The sequence below is a fragment of the Syngnathoides biaculeatus genome, chromosome 6 (assembly GCF_019802595.1).
Source record: "Syngnathoides biaculeatus isolate LvHL_M chromosome 6, ASM1980259v1, whole genome shotgun sequence".
In the NCBI taxonomy this organism is placed as follows: Eukaryota; Metazoa; Chordata; class Actinopteri; order Syngnathiformes; family Syngnathidae; genus Syngnathoides; species Syngnathoides biaculeatus.
This window is the reverse complement of record NC_084645.1, coordinates 21,116,930-21,136,196: the sequence shown is the minus strand read 5'-3', so window position 1 is coordinate 21,136,196 and position 19,267 is coordinate 21,116,930. Positions and strand designations below refer to the sequence as shown.

The following is a 19,267-nucleotide window of genomic DNA, read 5'->3' as shown; positions in this document are numbered from 1 at the left end:
TAAATGTTCTGCCCTAAAATAATATCACGTGCTGGCCTGCATATTAATGTACTCGGAGGAGTGCCGAAAGAAAGCAGCTCATGTGTATTTTGAGTATTTATTCATTCCGATGGGGTCAATACAAAAAGTCAAAAGAAAAAAAATTCCGCTAACGCTTTCTTTCAAGGCATCAGTTACAGCGACAAAAGTTTTTTTTTTTTTTAAACTGTACAAACGTGGACAAACGAAACGAGACTTGGGCCCGCCTGCCGGACGACGGCAAAAAGTCCTGACAAGAATGACGAGCCAGGATGTGTGACGATCGATCAGCAGTATCGAACTGTTGTCTTCTGTCATTTTCAGAGGATGAAAAAGCAAAAAAAAAAAAAAAAAAAAAAAAACAAAAACAAAAGGCAAACGTGAGCATTTTTTCATTTCAATGATGGGAGTCCATAGAGTTGGCGCGATCCCGCCTGGGGCCACTGGGTGGGGCTGTTTGTCACGTACACCCCAGCCCGTTGCTTTAAACTAGTGGACACTCGTAACATGATTCTGAAGTTGCGCGAGTTTAAAAATCACCGTCGGACGGCGGGGATTAAGAGGTGGCGCCGGGCGTGGGGTTGACGCTCTGCGCGGCGGCCTGCGGCGCCACCTCGATGATCCGCGGCTTGTCGATGATGCGCGCCGTGCGGTTGCCCTTCTCCACGATGCCGATGATCCACGCCTGGTGGCCCTCGCCGTACTTGGGCGACTTGATCTCGGCGCAGAAGCGGGCCGCCTGCTCGCGGGGCAGGCAGATGAGAAGCCCCCCTGGGTGCGGATGGGGGTAGAAATGGGAGTTTTCTCTCAAAGGCGTGCCATAAATTACATTTTGTACCACGATTTTGATTTTAGTTATCAATATGAACATTTTAATCTTGTATATGCGCATCCGACAAAACCGCTTGAAGGACTTTCTCCTCGCATGGGTGAATGATGAAGGGGGACGTGAGCGCCCTGTGGAACTTTTTTTAACAAGATGTCAGCCACCTTTTACAATATCAGATATTCAGACTTTTATTTATGCACATCATATTTGTATAAATAAATCAAATACTTTAAATGTATTTAACTTTTGGCCAAAGACATCAGACATTAAAAAGGAGTTTTTCCCCCAAAAAATCATTCAGTTTTTTTTTTTATTTAACATTTATTAAATTTACCTTTTTAAACATAATATATATATATATATATATTTTAAAAAAGTACAAATATAGCAGCTGCAGAAGCTTTAGCCTAAAATAAAAATATAGATTTGTATGAGTATACATTAAAGCTTCGGTTCATTCGAACGAAAATTTAGATATTTTTTTTTTTTTTGCTTCTGTTTTCTAACAAAAATCAGTGGTTGGACGCCCCCGTATTGCGCGCGGCCAGACCAGCTGACCCAGACGGGCTTTGTTGTGAATTCCCACGCCGCCCAAAAAAAGCCAGAAAAAAACATGAGTCGCTACAGACACGGCAATGCACGCTCAGCCTAGCGTACTCTACTACTAAAGTATACATTTTAAGCCAAAAATATTTAAATGTTATTATATAAAGTATTTTAACTACAAATGTATTTCTACTACGTGTTTATTATCAGGAAAAGCAAAGAAAAAAATGCTTTAAATAGCTTAATTTTTTGAGGCTTGGAACGCATTATGTCTTTTTCCATTCATTGTAATGGGAAACATCGATTCGGTTTTCGAACGCATCATTTCTCAAACCGTTTTCTGGGACAGATTGTGGTCGAGAACCGAGGCGTCACTATTTGTTGCAAAACGTGTACATCCCATGTATCCAGGAGGCTTGACTGTTGCATTTAAGTCACGTTACTTTTGTGGGTCAGCGTGTGCTGCTGCGTGTTTAGCCAAAACAAATAAGAAGAAAGAGGGCAGCAGAAGCCATTTTGGCCTAGATTTTTCTGGAGATTTTGTTGACTGCGGGCATCTTTGTATTTTAGCCCAGCTTCGAGCGCCACGCGGCGGCGCGACTTAGCGTACCTGACGTCTCGGGGCAGGTGCCGTGCATGAGGCCGAACATGTTGCCGCACGCCTTGGACACGGCGGCCATCTTGGCGAGCACGGGCAGGTTGTGGATGACGAAGGACACCTCGCTGCGCTGTTGCTTGGCCAGCGTCTGGGCGTGGCCCAGGATGCCGAAGCCCGTGATGTCGGTGGCGGCGTGCGCGTTGAACGTGTGCATGAGGCTGGCGGCTGCGGGGAAGCGAAAGCAGACGCCGACGCTGCCGGTTTTCAAAACATGCCCGTCGTGAACGAAAGCCACGCAAGACGGCTGGCCGCTCTCTCCCTTACCCGTCCTGTTGAGTCGGGCCATGTTCATCATGGCTTCGTGGTAGGCCAGCTCGACGTCTTCCTGCGTGACCACCAACTTAATCTTGTTCCACTTCTCCGGCTGCGGACGGCGGAACGCGAGTGACGGCGTTAAGCGACTTCGTTTTGAGGACGCGCGTCGGCGCATTTGCTCACACGTACGATGTCCAGCCACTGGTGCACGGCCACGGCCACCTGCGTCCCCAGCGGCTTGGTCAGCACCAGGACGTCTCCCGGCACCGCGTTGTCTGGCCTGCGGGGCGTCACACAACGTCAAAATGTTTTCAACGTGAGCAAATACGTGATGGTCTGATTCTGTTGACAAAAAATATCCGTGGCTCATGTTACGCGCAGAGCGAATTCTCATCCCCGATCTTCTTGGGAAAACGATTGGTGGTGACTATCGTATATACAGAGAGTTTAACGCCGTCAACGCTAGCGCCACGCTAAAGGGCCGGTTTAAAAAAAAAAAAAACACTGGTGAAAGTCACCGAGACGTGGCAGTAACACGCTAGCGCAAAGGTAACCGGGCCGGACCGGTAAAAGTCACTTCCTCGGCACATATATTCCACCGGTCTCACTCTTACCTTTTCTGCTAGAGTGACCCCTTGTGGTCGCATCATTGCATAAATTGCAGGGTTGAAAGCGTGTGAAAAAAAAAAAATATCGCGGCGTGTAGGCCGGAGATGACGGCATTTACACATTTTCTGATGATAGTCGCGCAAAATAACTTACATGATGAATTCGTTGGGCTGGCACACGGTGGTGGCGACGCCGCCCAAGACCACCCAAGGGTTGAGCACCGTCTGTCCTCCCGTCACGGACGTGCCCGCCTCCTCCGCCGCGTCTTTGAAGCCCTGCATGACGAGAGGCATGACTTTGTCCCTCTCCTGCAACGACAAAACGGGGAGGCCAAATTCAAACAGTTTTCGTTTTTTCCGTCGGGTCGCGGCCGCTCACCTTGTCCGACATTTTGTTGCTGACGCCGAGCAGCATCAACATGTTGTCGCACTCCGTCACCCCCATCGCGTACAGGTCGCTGAGAACGTTTGCGCAGGCGATGCGACCCTGAAAACGAGGCAGCACGGGAAAAGGATCTTCTCGGGTCTCTCGCCAAGCCACGCGTTCCAAGTCACTCTTTTTGGACTAAGACTTTGAAAACCGCTTTCAGTTTTTCTGAAAACAACAGCGACTGTAAAATGTTTGTTTCATGTCTTGCAATTGTGACGGCAAAGTATTTTATTTGAATCCAATATTGTTCCAAAGGAGGTGGCACGGTGGAACAGCTGGTAAAGCATTGGCCTCACGGTTCTGAGGAACCGGGTTCGATCCTGGCCTTGCATGTTCTCCCCGTGCCTGAGTGGCTTTTCTCCGGGCACTCCGGTTTCCTCCCACACCCCAAAAACATGCAACATTAACTAAAGACTCTGAACTGCGATTGGCCGGCGACCAGTTCAGGGTGTACCCCGCCTCCTGCCCGTCGACAGCCGGGATGGGCTCCGGCATTCCCCGTGACCCTCGTGAGGACAAGTGGCTAAGAAAATGGATGGATTGTTCCAAAGAACATTTCTTGTACATGGTATACGTTTGAATTTTAATATAACTTGTTTCAAAGTAACAATTTGTCATTACCGACATTTTCCATCCAATTGGATATTCGCACATTTCACTTAAACCGGGCTGTAATGCATTTCAAGTCATGTGCTGTCTCCATTCGAACACTAGGAGGCACTATTCAAAAAGTGCAGACAGACAGATTAAAAACATTTTAATTTCTGGCCTACAAGCCGCAATCTCCCCCCCCCCACCCCCCACCCCACGGTTTCGACCCTGCGGTTTATGCGGCGAATTTGTGCATTTTCTTCGAGCGGCCGCCAGGGGTAAGAGTAAGACCGGTGGAATATATGTGCCGAGGAAGTGACTTTTACCGGCCCTGTTCGTGCTGCGCTAGGGTGTTGCTGCTGTGTTACGGAAAAGGCAAGCATGAGACCGGTGGAATATATGTGCCGAGGAAGTGGCTTTTGCCGGCCCTGTTAGTGCCGTATTTCAAGTGGATTTTACCGGTAAGTTTTATTTTAACCGGCCCTGTTAGCTTCAGCGTGGTAGCGTTAGCTGTTAAACTTTTCTGTGTACTGTTTTTCTTTGTAAATATCTCATGTTTCAATGTGACATTTTACACAGCTGCGGCGTATGCATGTACCAAATGGTATTTCCTTTACAAATGTACTCGCGTGCGCTCTTTCTTTCGGCCGGGAATTACGGTATTCTGTTGGATACACGAGTAGGTATACAGACGCCATGTTGTCAACCTTGTGTATATTAACGCTCCATAGAAACGGGGGACCATTTATTTCATTTTGAGTCCGAGATGTCGCGTACCCCCCCCTACGGACGGTCTGATTTTGGTTGTGAACGCAACTGTTGCTTCTGCTGTTGTCTCGGAAATTAAAAGGTGTGGAAACCGCTCCAGACGACATTCATACCATCATGTAGGGGTCGTCCACTATCGGGTAGATGTAGTCTGTGGTCTGGACGAGCGACAGTCCTCCGTGTCGTAGCGGGATCACGCAGGTGTCCATGCCGATGCCTGCGAAATGAAAAGTTGCTCATCTTGAGTTGCTTGCATCCGTTTTATTTTCATCCTTTGGAAGGAATATTTAGCGATCTAGTGACCTAATCGAGGCATGACGGCACCCAGGAACTGTTCATCTTCTTGGTAGTGGTTCTCCTGCAAGTTCTCTAAAAGCTTCTGTAAAACCTCTTGGGGCACCTGCGACATATACGGCGACTTTTATGAGGGGTAACGTGCGGACCGCCATCGGCGATTTATTTCAAACGTCGACCGTCGGGGGGGAAAAGGCCTCCCACCTTGCAACCCGTTCCCTTGAGCTCCGCGAAGCGCGTGAGCCGGAAGTTCTTGTCCAGCTCGTAGCTTTCGGGATTGAAGGACTCCCTCACCGACATGTCTGAAGATATTCTGGGCCGGAACAAATTTGAACAAGAAATTGACAAAAGGGAGGTAAAAAAAAAAAAAAAAAAAGTGAAAAAGATGGACATGGGAGTGAACAGCTAGAGACTGGCATTGAAAAACAACACATCCCCCCCCCCCAAATATTTACTGTAAAATTCTGTATTTTTTTTAAACATGCATTTCATTTTCTGACAAATCACTTGAGAAAATGCCACACTTTATTTTCACTGCCAAAACCCAAATGGCAACAACACCCCTGAATAAATATTATTCCACTGAGGGAAATTACAATGAATTAAAATTATTTTAAGAAAATATCCGGCAGCCATTTCCACCTTGGATCCAATTTTGAGGTCGCTGCTTTTTTATAAGAATTTAGTGAAGCTGGACATGGCCTCCAAAACACGTTAGCAGACGAATGTGTATCTTCATAAATTAGAATATTGCTCGTTCTATTTTAGCATTGCAATACCCAGAGTAAAAAAAAAAAAAAAAAAAAAAAAAAAAATTCATCCAGCACATATTAAACTGTTTATGTCCATCCATTTTATAAGCTGCTTATCCCCACAAGGATAGCGGGACATTATAATTGCTTGGAGATGGTAAAATGTGAATTATTATTTACTCTAAGCTAAAAACACAAAATCATCATTAAAAAAGGTTGCCCTGCAGTGAATCTATATCGATTTTTGTATGTATCGAACTACAGAAATACACGTTTTCTAATAATATTAAAAAAACAGAAAAACAGTACATTTGCAAACGGAGTACAGTATTGTTCAACACAGCCCTAATATTGTGTCCAGTTCAAATGTGGCAGAAGTACTCAAAAAGTACAGAGTCTGCTCCATTAAGTCAAAAGTCGTCGGGGAAAAAAATGAAAACTCAAGTATGGTAAATATTACTAAATAATCTACTGATGACGTATTTGTACTTCGTTACTTCTCACCACTGTGCCAAGTGTTACAGATCACGAGGTGGCAATAGTATTTACCTATAAGCATGGCAGTATCAAAAAGTCTGCACATAACAAATAGATGAAAAAAAACAACCATAATCTGTAAAATATTGTACCATTAATAACACGCTCGCCAGTTTTAAACCATTTGTCATTTGAGTCGGGCAAAACGCTGACCGAGTTCATTCAACCAAAGATCTCGTGGGCGAGAATTCACTTTATTCATCGCTTAAATATGACTTCTTTATATATTAGACACGTGCTGCAAGCATTGTATTCGCAATTGAGTGCGAGTTCTTGTTCGCCGACGACCAGCGCGTGAAGCGATTGTGCGCATTGTGCGTTTACAAGCTGAATTTTCCGAGCGCACGTAAACGTACGACGCCGAGCCCGTGGAAACGGGCGGCGTGGAATGGAAGCAAAACAAAGTCAAGTGCAAAGCGCACGAGGGGCGCGCTTTGCACGGGACGACATAACAATATGAATATTTCAAAAGTTTAAAAGTTGCCATTAGAGCGCCCAAGAAAAATGTCGGCGGCGGAAAAAATTAACCCTTTGCTGTCCCAACGCCATGCGACGTGCGCCACATCAGTTCGCCCCGGCAATCAAACGGCGCCCGGCGTGCCACGAGCGGAAAGCCGGCGACGCCGCCCTGCGCCCCGGATGCTCACAACGGCCGCGTTTGCAAATTGAGGGCCGAAGCGGCGGTATATTCGCGTCACGTTTCCCCTTTAATTGGAAGCGTCCGGTTGATCCTTACTAGCTTCAAGTCAGCGCCAGATCCCGACACAAGAGCGGGCACGACGGCGGCTTGCACCGGGCCTTCAGTTAGGCGGCCGCGGCGAAAGCCTGACAGTAAATGACAGACTTTTTTTCATTTTATAAACTCATCGGGGGAAAATTAGTGTGCAATTACGTCTAAAAACGCCACATATAGTCATTAAAAATATTAACCCACTGATTAAATTTATTTGGGAAAAACTATATCCTAAAATAAAACTAGGAAATGATCGAGATCGTCATGGGTCCTCGAGCTCCAGTGTGGCGCCTTCGACATCCCCTTTAACAAGTTCCTGAACCCGACAAGTGAATCTCGACAATGGCGTGTACCTTTAATTTCACGATGTTTCCCTCCAATTGTGGCGCTTCGATTTGTAATCTTTTTCATCCTAATTTGTCAAAACACAATTTTGAATAATTCCTCCACGTTATTTCGTAAACCACTTACACAGACCAAAAAAAAAAAAAAAAACAATCAACCTTTATTGACAATCGGTAGTCATATCCGACTTTATACACAGAGAGCACTGAAACGTGCTTTTTTTTTCTTTTTTTTTTTTTCCAAAAAAATCAAATAAATGTAAACTGAACAATGTAAGTCATTCCTTTAATGTCACTGTACATCATAAACTGTACAAAATGTGATCTTGTCAGTCGCCTCTGTGCCCCAAATAAACTTCATGATCAAATGTACTGATATAAAGCTGACCGATTTAACCAAATGAGCGATTCAAAAATATGGATAGGTTTCAGATGACGTCACATTTTTTCTACGACATAACTCTTAGGCCAGTCGGATAAATTAACGATATCAAAAAAATTGACGCTTCACCTATCACCTGCGTTCTTCTGACCTCTGTGACACACAAGATGGCGGCCGTCTCAATGCACGATGGTTAATTGGAATCCGAGCAATGCCTCGCACTCAACCTGTATGCCTTGTGTGCAAACAAACACAGTGCAGCTCAGCTTCTGGAAAACAGATGTCATAGCTCGTCCTGTTTTGTTGTTGTTGTTTTAAATCGCGCTTATCCTCACTAGCCACTCACAAAGTTTCTTGCTAGTCACTGTGTTATATGTATTTCCTTTCCTTTTTTTTTTTTTTGCCTTTCCATGTCGAATTAAAAATCCTTTATGTTACCAGAACTGGAAAAAAATGTTAAGTTCACACGACCAGTTTTAATTCTACGTGCCAAAGTTTGAGGAAAACCCCCGCCATAATCCAACCTGTAAACTATCAGCCACGCGTTTTCGGAGTACCAAGATGGCGGCCGATGGCTTCAACCAATCGACATGGCGCTAGATATGTATACGCTATCCATTTTTTTTTAGATCATTGTCCGTGACGACTGCGAAGCTGTGATTTCCTCTCCCCGATGTCCTTGTTGATCGTCTTCGGTGGATTCTGCTGATGTGAATTGTGTCAAGCAATGTTGATAAACAAGTTTGTAAGGGAAATATGTTGTCGTATGCATTAAAAGTGAATTTAAAAACTGCAATTTGAGCATATAAAGATTGCAGAACAAACATTTACTGCACATTCAATTTTATTTTGACTTTTATTTAAAAATAATTGAGCGACTATACAAATGTAAACTTTTTCCTGAAATCACATGAACCCTTTGGTTTTACTTCCGGGTGAGACGAGCTGCTGAATCCGCTACTGTTAGCGAGTGATTGGCAGCAACTTCTTCGACTGGAATATTTGGTAAAAAAAATTATTTTGCGGCGAATAACACAAACACCGATTGCTTTTATCAACGAAGGATGGACATACTTAAAGCTGAGATCGCGAGGAAGCGGAAACTCATCGAGGAAAAGCAGCTTGTCGACGTAAGTATGTAGAATATTTGGGCTCGTCTTTTAGTTCCTTTGCTAATGCTAACTGTTATTGTTATAATTATTATTGTTTTATCTACGGTGTCTCTTAATTTTTCTTGTGTCACTTCTGTCCCTCTTGTAGCTAAAATGTTCAATTTTAACGCTAAATACCGTCCGCAGAGGTAGAATGGTAGGAATTGGAAAAACTCGACAAATGTTGAGAAATAAACGAGCATTTATAGCAGTTGTCCTGTTGTTTTTAAATGCATAAGTAACAGCGTGTAATATGGATTTATGTGCATGTAAATTGTATATTGTGTGTCGGTGGCGACATCTGATAATTAGGCTGTCAGGCCTTTACCAACTTTGATACGAAGAGGAGAAAATGCTCAAATTCGGGCCCATTCTTGTTCTGTGTGTACTTTAGACTTTTTCTTTCTTTCCTTTTTTTAAGCACTCGATGTTTGAACGTGTACCTTGTGAATAAATGAATTAATATTTACGTTACCTCGGCAGCAGAAAAAAGTCTCAAGACTCCCTTTTTTTTTCTTGTTCCCAGGACTCCAAGAAGTTCTTCAAAAGGGCAGATCTTTCACGCAAGGAGCAAGAGGACTACTTCCGCAGATGTGGCTATAAGGTGGATTGTTGACTGTACCGTGACATAGGAACGCATCTCGTATTTGTCCAGTGTTTGGATTCAGTCGGGTGCACCCCAGCAAAGTGACGCGTTGCGGTGTGCATTTAGTGTTTGTATTTGTCTTCACTGTGCTGTTTCTCCTCAAATTGCCACCTGCATCTGTAGGTTCAGAAAGAGACTCCTGACAGCCAGGTATGGGTCTGGACAAGAGGAACTAGTCCACAGGATGCATGATTAAGCGTGTGATTTTTATTTTTTTTTTTACATTTTTTAAACACATACAGTGTGTCTTGCTGCTTCTACTTCCTTGCTACCTTTTTTCATCTCCAATGACTTTGATATAGTTCTCCACGGGGTTTTGTGATTTACAATAATCCGGTCTGCTCCTAAACACTTCCTGGACTTGTTTCGGGGAATTATTAAAAGTTAACAAGGAACAGAAGTGACAGCGTCAAATCAGGGCAGATCATCAGTGTGCCTTTTCGCATGGGTGCTGATTTGAAATTGGACGCATTTGTGTTGGAAAATGACTTTTTGTTTGTTTGTTTGTTTTATGCTTTGACTGTGACACTATTATTGGCAACAGCTTTTGTTGTTGTTGTTGTTGCTTTCCTTTTTTTAATTTGTGCTCTCACTGATTTATGGAAATGGTCATAAGCCCCTTTCACACCAGACTTGCAGAAAATTGATGAGATACCCGATAGTATTGGCACAAATTCTGTTTTCAGAACATATGGGCATGGACAGTCCATCTCTGGTGTTAACCATCAAGTCAAGTGAGTGTTGATTTATTCTTGTCCGGTGCCATGAAATGGCCCCCTTCTCAAATTATTATTATTATTTTTGCATATCTTCCACACTTTGTTTAAAATTGTCAAACAAATGTGAATATGACACAAGAATAGCCTAAGTGAACATAGAATGCAGTTTTTAAATGGTGATTTTCATTTATCGAGATTAAAAGTAGTCAAAGCTACTCGCTCTGTGTGAAAAAGTAATTGCCCTCTGGACCTTACAACTGGTTGGGCCACCGACCACAGCAACAAGTGATTTTTGTAGAACTGGCAACGTGCTTTTCACATCTCTGTGTGGATATTTTTGGCCCACTCTTCCTCAGAATTGTTTTAATTCAGAAAAATGTAGGGTTTTCACACGGGAACATCCTTTTTGAGATCAAGCCAGACCATTGCAAGCCCAAACTTTGACTAACCTTCATTTTTTTTTTCATTCCCCAAGTCATTCAGAAGTTGACTTTGTGGTGTATTTTGGATTCTTGCCCTGCTGCACATCCCAAGTGGGCTTCAAGTTGATGTCACAGACCGATTACAGGACATTCTCCTTTAGGATTTTCTGTTAAAGAGCAAATTGTCCAGGTCCTGAAGCAGAAAAGCAGCCCCAGACCGTCACATCTCACCACCATGTTTGACTGTTGGTACGATCCGATGGAGGATAAGCGGGCGGCATTCAATGGGATGTTACACAATGTCTTAATCAGCATGAGAATCTATTTCATGAACTGAATCTGTGCACTGTACCTACTTCGTTATGGGCAAGTAGGTGGGGTGGTTAGTCAGGCAGGGCGAGAGACAAGTTGTCAATGTCACACTCCGGTCCCTTACGGCGTGTGGCAGTCTGTTACGCCTCCGATACAACCACGGAGGACTGCAGCACTGCAAATTCGTGCGTCGCCATCAACACCCCAATCAGGTTTGGTACCTTATAAACAGGACGGTGGGCCGGCTTAGGTGACCAACCGCTAAGGGGCTTCTTCACATGCTGCATTCGGCTTCCGTTACGCCTCCTGATACAAAGTCCAAAGCTGTCAAATCTGCGGTTCGACTATAACTTCCCTTCTTTACGCAGAGAACACAGCAGCCTGTGAAAAAGTCGGCTCTGGTTGTCAGTGTGAAAGGGGCTATTGTTTGGAAGGCTTGTTTTCCCCCCACCCGTTTGCGTCAGTTAAACCCGATAAACATCTTAAAGAGCAGTGATGCATGCGCCTATAAGAGCATGATGGGGTCCAGTAACAGTATTTTATCTTTTAAGAAGCTCTAACTTAGCAACCACTTGCCATCAAGTTGAGGCTAGACTGTATTTTTTTTTTTTTTTTTTTTTTTTTTTTTTTTTTTTTAGGGATTAAAGGTAACGTATGCATGGAAGTCTGTGCTGTCGTCCTCTTGAATCCTCAGTTCCAAATGTCCTTGCACCTCAAATTACCTTAATTGAATCTACATCTCATAATAATATTTAAACTGCTTTTTGATTGTCAAACTGACCTGTCTGTTTTTTTTTTTTTTTTTTTAACCTGCTGAAGATTGACAAAAAAGAAGAGGATGACGCTTCCACCTCAGCTAATCCGGTGTTGGAGCTGGAACTGACAGAAGAGAAGCTGCCCATGACGCTGTCGCGGCAGGAGGCGAGTTCATGTGACTCCGTTTCACTTTTATTATTTATTCACTTTAATTTATTTTATTGACACATAACAGAGTAATAAGAGCAGCTTTGCTTAGTCATGCCGGTCAGGGTGTAGACTTCATTGAGCTATTTTGAAAGGCTGAAAGATGCACTTGGGTGCATGCAGCGTGTCTTCATAATCAAGTGAAGTAGAAGTTCAAAGAAGATTCACATGCAAAATCTCAGCGAGACGCTCATTGATCACCCAATTTGTCTTTCTTATTGGTCCGCGTGAGCAGGTCATCCGGCGCTTGAGGGAACGAGGCGAGCCCATCCGACTGTTCGGGGAGTCCGACTACGACGCCTTCCAGAGACTCCGCAAGATTGAGATTCTGACGCCAGAAGTAAACAAGGTACGTATGGCCTTATACATTTTTGCACCGGGGTATAATAGAATACAGTCGAGCCTCGGTTCTCGACCACAAAAAAAAAAAACAAAACGATTTGTTCGAAAACCGAATCAACCTCCGCGCGCGTTCTGTTATTTCCGGGGTTTTTTTTTCGGCGGGTGGGAATTCACAACAGAACGCGTCGTGGGTCAGCTGCTCTGGCCGCGCGCGTTCTCTTATTTCCAGCGTTTGTCAGGGGCGTTTGTTTGAGTACCGATTTTCGTTTGAAAACAGAAGCAAAAAAATCTCAAAATTTTCGTTCGAAAACCGATTTGTTCGAGAACGGGGACGTTTGGAGAACTGAGGCTGTACTGTACAGTGACACCGACTTCTTGTAGTCGGAAGCTGTCGCTTGGCCTCGTTTGATATTTTTGCTTTATGTTGCAAGCCACTCCAGTCAAGTCCATTTTTATATAGCACTAGTCTCAAAACAACTTCATAAGCCGTCAGTTTAAAACTCAAAGAAAAGCCATTTTGGGGGACTGGAAGAGAATTTTTGGGTTACAAGCAGGCTTGAAAATAGATGCAGCGTGAGCAACATGAATCACATGATATATGATGACAACAATGTAGATGTGGCATAATATTTCATTGAACCTCAAAGTTTTGTCTATTAAAAGAACAAAAACTGCAAAAATATTTTTTTACTAGTCCCAAATATTCCTGTTTTGCATCGGACATAAGTAATATACTCTAAGTACCTGCATCCATGAATGATTTTGGGTTCTGATGCGTGTGTACCTATGCAAGTACGTGTTTGTGTCGTGTGCATTTGTACAGTTTTACTGATTTAGGTATTATTTGTCTAATTTGAAGAGAGCTATTTGAACACTTGAACAAAACAATACAAATGTTATTTCTTGGGGGATTGGTGGAATTTCAATTGCTTTTTTGTGAAAATGAACTTGGTTCACAGAAAAAATGGAACCTGTAAGGCGAGGTACCTCCGTATTTCAAAAACATCCACATTGTGAACTTTACACTACTTTTCACACTCACACTTAGATGCAAGACCAGAGCAGTGTGATTTGAATTAAGAAGTTTTTGTGTTCCTCTGACAAAGTCTTTGAAACACTTGAGCGATAGAAACAACAACAGCCCTTGTACTAGACAGCGATTGACTCGTTTATCACGCGGATATTGCCTACGATCTGTGTGGCGTAGGGTTTGAGGAATGACCTGAAGGCGGCCATGGACAAGATCGACCAGCAGTACCTGAACGAAATCGTCGGCGGGACCGAGCCGGGAGAAGTCGACACGCAGCATGACCTCAAGGTTCACGAAGAAAACACCACCATAGAAGAACTGGAGGTACGCTGTCACGTCTGAGAACATTTGACACAAAACGGAGGCTGTCTCTTTTTGGAGCTTAAAGAGAGGTAACCCTCAAATTTGAGTCGCAGAATGAAGGAATCGACCACATTCAGGCCACATTCATGAACGTCTTAACAACAGCGTTCAATTTTCCCGTAATTTAACATTAATATGTTCGTACAAACGGTGCAGTATATATTTTGATAGCTAGATAAATACTTCATTGACCCACAGGGGAAAATATCAAAATATGCCCTTTAACTGTACTCTTGAGCTGCATACTTTCATGTCGTCTGATGCATCTTTTGCTTCCGACGCAGGCGATTGGCAAAACTCTGGGCAGAGGAGACGACGACGGAGACCAGGATGTTATCGACAAATTCCTGAGCGTAAGACCAACGAAGCCGATCGCAGCTGGGGGATTGCCGTCAAGCTCCCGACCCGTGGACTTCATCGTCATCTCTGTTCGGTTTCCAGTTCCTTCTCGGCGTGTGGGCCAAAGACCTGAACAGCCGTGAAGATCACGTGAAGCGCAGCGTTCAGGGGAAGCTGGCCAGTGCCACCCACTCCCAGACCGAGTCGTACCTCAAGCCTCTCTTCAGGAAGCTCCGGAAGAAGGTTGGCGTTGCAACCTTCAGTTCAGTCAATTCCCAAGTGTATTGCCCAAGTTTATGACTTTGGAAATCCCCAAATTTTGCAATGCTATCAGCTCACGTCGTAGTCACAGCAATTATATTCAAGTGGACTTCTCTTGGCATTTTATTTCAGAATTTGCCGGCTGACATCAAAGAGTCCATCACTGACATCATCAAATTCATGCTGGAGCGGGAATATGTAAAGGTGTGCGTTGCTTACGTTGTTGATTTGTGATGACGTTGCATTACCCGTCCGTCCTAAGACGCGTTTGCGCTCGCTGTACATCGAGGCAAACGACGCGTATCTCCAGATGGCCATCGGAAACGCGCCCTGGCCCATCGGCGTGACCATGGTGGGCATCCACGCCCGTACGGGCCGAGAGAAGATCTTCTCCAAGCACGTGGCCCACGTCCTCAACGACGAAACGCAGAGGAAGTATATTCAGGTGAGACAAAGCGCGGCAAAATACAGGACAGATACAAGTCGGGTTTACAAACAGCCAAACTAAATGACATAAAATTCATGAAGGCTGTCCTCCCATTTTGTATCGCGGTGGTCCTCATGTCGGGTTTGGGTGATTTGGAGAGGCGGGGTACAGCCTGGCCTAGTCGCCAGCCAGTCGCAGAGCATGTTCACGCTCACTTTGACGCCGACGGACGATTTAGTCTTCAGATAATCTTACGCGCATGCTACGTACCTGCAAACAAGGGCAGTACGTGAAAACTCGACACAGGGACGTCTGAGCCAAAATTCAAATCCCGAAGTCTCAGATGTGTAAGGTGTGCTACTCCATCAGGGCATATTACATTAAATCCTTGAGTTATCGTAACGGGATACGTTTAGAAAGAAGAAAGGCCACAGCAGACTTTTTAATAATTCTGTCGCTTTAAACTTATTCTAGCACACAATAACCGATTATGGCAAAATGTTTAAAGTATTTCTTTGCCTGCTGTTACTCTCGCTCTCACAGTTTTCCACACGAGAGGCAATCCGTGCTTGCCTCAAATAATTTGTCAGTTCACTGTCAAATTTACTCATCAAACAAATTAAACTCTGTGTGTCTATATTTCTGAAGTTCAGCCAAAGCCAATATGATAAGTCTTCAGCTCACTGACTTTATCTGGACAAAATGAAATGTAACATCTTATGTATAAAAAGCAAAATACCATAGATGGATCTAATGTAAATGAGCTAAAATGTTATGGTAATTATATACCTTCAAACAACTGCTACTTTATCACACAGCCATTTTCGCGAGTCACATGACCTACGTGCGCGGATGTGACGTTTACCGTGCCGCAACAAAAGCTCGATTACGTTGGACACCATTTATGGCCAGCGCCGATTTTCTCTTATTTATCCTCATCTGATGTAATAAAATAGCAGTATCGGTTGATCGGGAAGACAGAGGAATACTTCCATACAGATTCGAACCTGTGGCTGTAATTAATGTTGAATATTTGGACGGTTTTTCAGGTGGAATGACGTTTAGTCTGACTACTCGAAAATAGCAGCGCCCCTGAAAATTCATATTACATGACCTATTTTCTACACAGTTCATGCAAAGCACTGGATTTCCCCTTTGACAAAGAAAGACGGGACACAAAGAGTTTTACCGCAGTGCTAACAGGGCTCGTTTAAAAAAAAAAAATCACTGAGACACGGCAGTAACACGCTAGCACAGCGCTAACAGGGCCAGATCGGTAAAAGTCTCTTCCTCGGGATATATATTCCACCGGTCTCACTCTTTCCTTTTCCGCTCGAGTGGCCCCTTGCGGCCGTTTAAAAAAAAAATGCACAAATTAGCCGCATCACCGCATAAACCGCACGGTTGAAAGCGTGTGGAAAAAGTCGCGGCTTATTGGCGGGAAATTACGGTACCTGCGTGTCTAATTGCACACTTGACGGGCGGGGCAGACGTTCCACACACAAGCAATGAACTCATCAATTTTCCATCACGTCTGCTTCAAGAGTCTGATTGTAACGTTGCTCCTTTTGTTTTGGAGCTAATGAAGAGCTTTTAGCCTTCGTTGTGGCTGCGTACATTTGCTTTGGTTCCCCACCGTCCTCCTTCCTTCCCCCCACAGGGACTAAAGAGGCTGATGACCATCTGCCAGAAACACTTCACGACGGATCCGTCCAAGTGTGTGGAGTACAACGCTCTTTAATGTCGTGCCGCGAGCAAACATCGGGAACTTCCAAGCTGCTGGAGACGCCAACTTGTCGCAGAATCGATTCTGCCGGAGATGACGCCAATCCACTTCTTCCATTTGGCCTTCAGACTCATCACGACGCTCACGGGTTTGGCCAGCTTCTCATTTGCATGAGTAAATAGGAGGCCTTTGGTCTTTTGAGAGGATGCTCGTGTGCACATGCAGGAAATGGATTTCTTTTTCAGGAAACATTTTTTTGTTTTGCCTTTACTGTGAGGCGCAAGATCCTGTAGTGTAAGTTTTATTACACCCGCCGGCCACCACACAATCTTTTTGTCGAGTTTGTTGTTTTAAGACAATAAAAGTTGTATAAAGTTATCAATGTAATATCGTTCATAGCTGGAGTGTTTGTTGAACAGTTTAGTAACAAAAAAAAAAAAGTCATTTTGTATGTTTTCTCATTTTTTTGCGGGTTAAAATACTTTTATTTGTTGTGATTTGAATTTGTTTTTTAATTAGTAAGAGATAAATATCTTTTATCTTAATTTTTCTGTGACATCTTTTTTTTTTTTTTCTTCCAAAAACAAATGCAGTTTGAAACTTTTGCCATCCGCTTTAGCCAGCAGCAATAAATTCTCCGCAAATGTACAAAAATGTTATTCCGCCAGATGTTTAAAAGAGGCCGTCGTCAAGCTAATCCCGCGCAGCGATACGGACGTAGACGCTTCGGGTCTTGGCGGAGTGTGTCGCATCCGCCGTGACGCACTCCCTGACCTTATTACACGCTGGATGTAACCATGGCGATGCCGTGCTCCTGATGCAGCGACTCGTCTGGCGGGCGTCATCGCGGCCCCGACCTCGTCTGTTCCGCGCGTCATTACTCGCCGGTGCCGAGCAGGGGTAGCTCGACGGGCAAATTGCCGGCGTCAGGTTTTCCTCCGCTGACGTCCAAAGACGATTTAGTCTCACGGCGGGAATGCTGAAATGTTTGCGCACGGGCAGTGAGGTCATTGTGTTTGTTCAGCCACGGTGGCATTTATCCGGCCTTGAGTTAAGTAAGCGAAATATTTTGGCTGCGCTCCAGTCGGGCCGCGTGACGTGCGCAAAAGAACCCTGAACTGGAACGGCAGCGGCTCACGCAATTGCCTGCCGTCGTACTTCACACTTAGCACGCAAAAAGATATTTTGCAATGCAGACTTTTTTTTTTTTTTTTTTTAAATTAATATTATTAATATTGTTCCATCTTACTTTACCTGCACAGGTTTGAAATGCTGGTTGGCCATCCTCTTAACTCGTGTTTTAATTATTGTTTTGTAATTAAAAAAAAAACAAACACTTTTTTTGTATGTGAAACACAATTTCCTAACATATATGGCCAGCTACATATTTGACAATGAAAAGAAATATCATAAAAATCTAATGCGTCAGTTGAATAGCGGAAGAGGAATTAATAACTCTCTCAACTCAGTTGGGGGAATAGTTTAACGTAAATGTTATTTTTGCGAAAGGAATTTTCATAACACTTAGGTGAACTTGAATCATTTCCCGCAGCACATTAGAGTGAAAAATATAATAAAGGGATGTTAATTGACACGTTTTTTTGGGTGTTATCGTATCATTCAACTGCCGATGTCCTGTGTGAAGAGGGTGCAAAAATAGTGACACGCTGTACTTTGAAGTCAAAATACATACTTGTGGAAAAAAACTGGTAGAAGTACTGATTTAACTTGCTTAATTTAATCACTAACATTTCCAAACACTCGTATCCCAAATAATTTGCCCAGTTTAAATGAAATCTCTTTGAGCCCCACAAAAAATGCCACTTGAAAAAAACATTTTTTTTTTGTTTTGTTTTTTCATAAGCAAAGTTGCGCTCAACAATATTGTGCTGTACAAAAAAAAAACATTTCGTTTAAAATATTTTCTCTCCACAGAAAACGCAAACATGTTTTGTCCTTCTGTGTTCTTCTGCGGGCTTCAACGGCAGACAATGTGTCAGCGCCACCAAGTGGTATTGCGCTTCATAGCGGGGGAAACCAATGTGAATTGATGTTAGATTTCAGACTATGGAATATGTTGAAAAACTCGCAGGTCAAGACGCGCATACCTCGAATAACAGTTTTGATAAGATGCAAAAAAAAAAAAAAGGAAACAACTGTGTCAGGTGTAGTAATTAGACATTCATTAAATAGGACAAAAAAGGAAGCAAATATACCAGTTCAAGTTTGACAGCTCGCGAGGAGAGAGGAGAGGAAATGTCTCGTACAATTCGCCACTGCACTCTGATTATTTTCTCCTCAGCACCTCCACTTATTTAGCTTCAAAATGCCCCTTATTTACATGGATATTACAAGAAGGAGACTGCAAGCAAAACAAAGTATACGCGTTTGTTCGTGTGTGTGGTCATCGTTTCTTTAACAGACAACAGGTGCTCGTGGTTCTAACAGTTCTGATGATTCGATGATTTTGTTCTTGTGCCATCTCCTGCTAGGCGGCTGCCACCTTATCAAGAGCAGAGCAAAGCATTTCTTTATTGGAAGCAGATGTATGATAATTATATTCACAATTATCCCTACATTTCCCCCCTATTTATCCTACATTTGCTACCACGTTATCTAGAGCAGAGCAAAGCATTCTTCATTGCAGGCAGGAACAGTTACTTAATTGGAGCAGAGCAAAGCATTCTTCATTCCAGGCAGGGAGCAGTTACTTAATTGGAGCAGAGCAAAGCATTCGTCATTGCAGGCAGGAGCAGTTATTTAATTGGGGCAGAGCGAAGCATTCATCATTGCGGGCAGCTGCAGCTACTTAATTTTATTT

At 43.7% G+C, this 19,267-nt stretch overlaps 2 protein-coding genes across 9 annotated transcripts; one reads left to right on the top strand and one right to left on the bottom strand.

Annotated features, from left to right (window-relative positions):
- Window positions 1–83: 83 nt before the first annotated feature.
- Window positions 84–7,392, bottom strand: sephs1 (selenophosphate synthetase 1). Of its 6 annotated transcripts, none has more exons than XM_061823879.1 (10): window positions 7,373–7,392; window positions 5,202–5,310; window positions 5,007–5,103; window positions 4,817–4,920; window positions 3,294–3,401; window positions 3,069–3,223; window positions 2,496–2,586; window positions 2,316–2,415; window positions 2,004–2,216; window positions 84–789 (listed from the first exon to the last, which is right to left on the bottom strand). In XM_061823879.1, exons 2-10 carry the CDS (start codon window positions 5,295–5,297, stop codon window positions 575–577), a joined length of 1,179 nt encoding a protein of 392 aa, XP_061679863.1. In that variant the 5' UTR covers window positions 5,298–5,310; window positions 7,373–7,392; the 3' UTR covers window positions 84–574. The 6 variants fall into 6 exon arrangements, with proteins under 6 accessions (XP_061679863.1, XP_061679859.1, XP_061679858.1 ...); XM_061823875.1 differs by having other exon boundaries at window positions 5,007–5,121; window positions 7,373–7,391; XM_061823874.1 differs by lacking the exon at window positions 7,373–7,392 and adding an exon at window positions 7,023–7,182 and having other exon boundaries at window positions 5,007–5,121.
- A 1,006-nt stretch (window positions 7,393–8,398) lies between these two features.
- prpf18 (PRP18 pre-mRNA processing factor 18 homolog (yeast)) lies at window positions 8,399–16,991 on the top strand. Of its 3 annotated transcripts, XM_061823881.1 has the most exons (11): window positions 8,399–8,490; window positions 8,809–8,875; window positions 9,423–9,500; window positions 11,815–11,916; window positions 12,194–12,307; window positions 13,508–13,654; window positions 13,978–14,046; window positions 14,135–14,275; window positions 14,426–14,497; window positions 14,583–14,738; window positions 16,381–16,991. In XM_061823881.1, exons 2-11 carry the CDS (start codon window positions 8,810–8,812, stop codon window positions 16,459–16,461), a joined length of 1,026 nt encoding a protein of 341 aa, XP_061679865.1. In that variant the 5' UTR covers window positions 8,399–8,490; window position 8,809; the 3' UTR covers window positions 16,462–16,991. The 3 variants fall into 3 exon arrangements, with proteins under 3 accessions (XP_061679865.1, XP_061679864.1, XP_061679866.1); XM_061823880.1 differs by lacking the exon at window positions 8,399–8,490 and having other exon boundaries at window positions 8,657–8,875; XM_061823882.1 differs by lacking the exon at window positions 8,399–8,490 and having other exon boundaries at window positions 14,604–14,738.
- The last annotated feature ends 2,276 nt before the right edge of the window (window positions 16,992–19,267 follow it).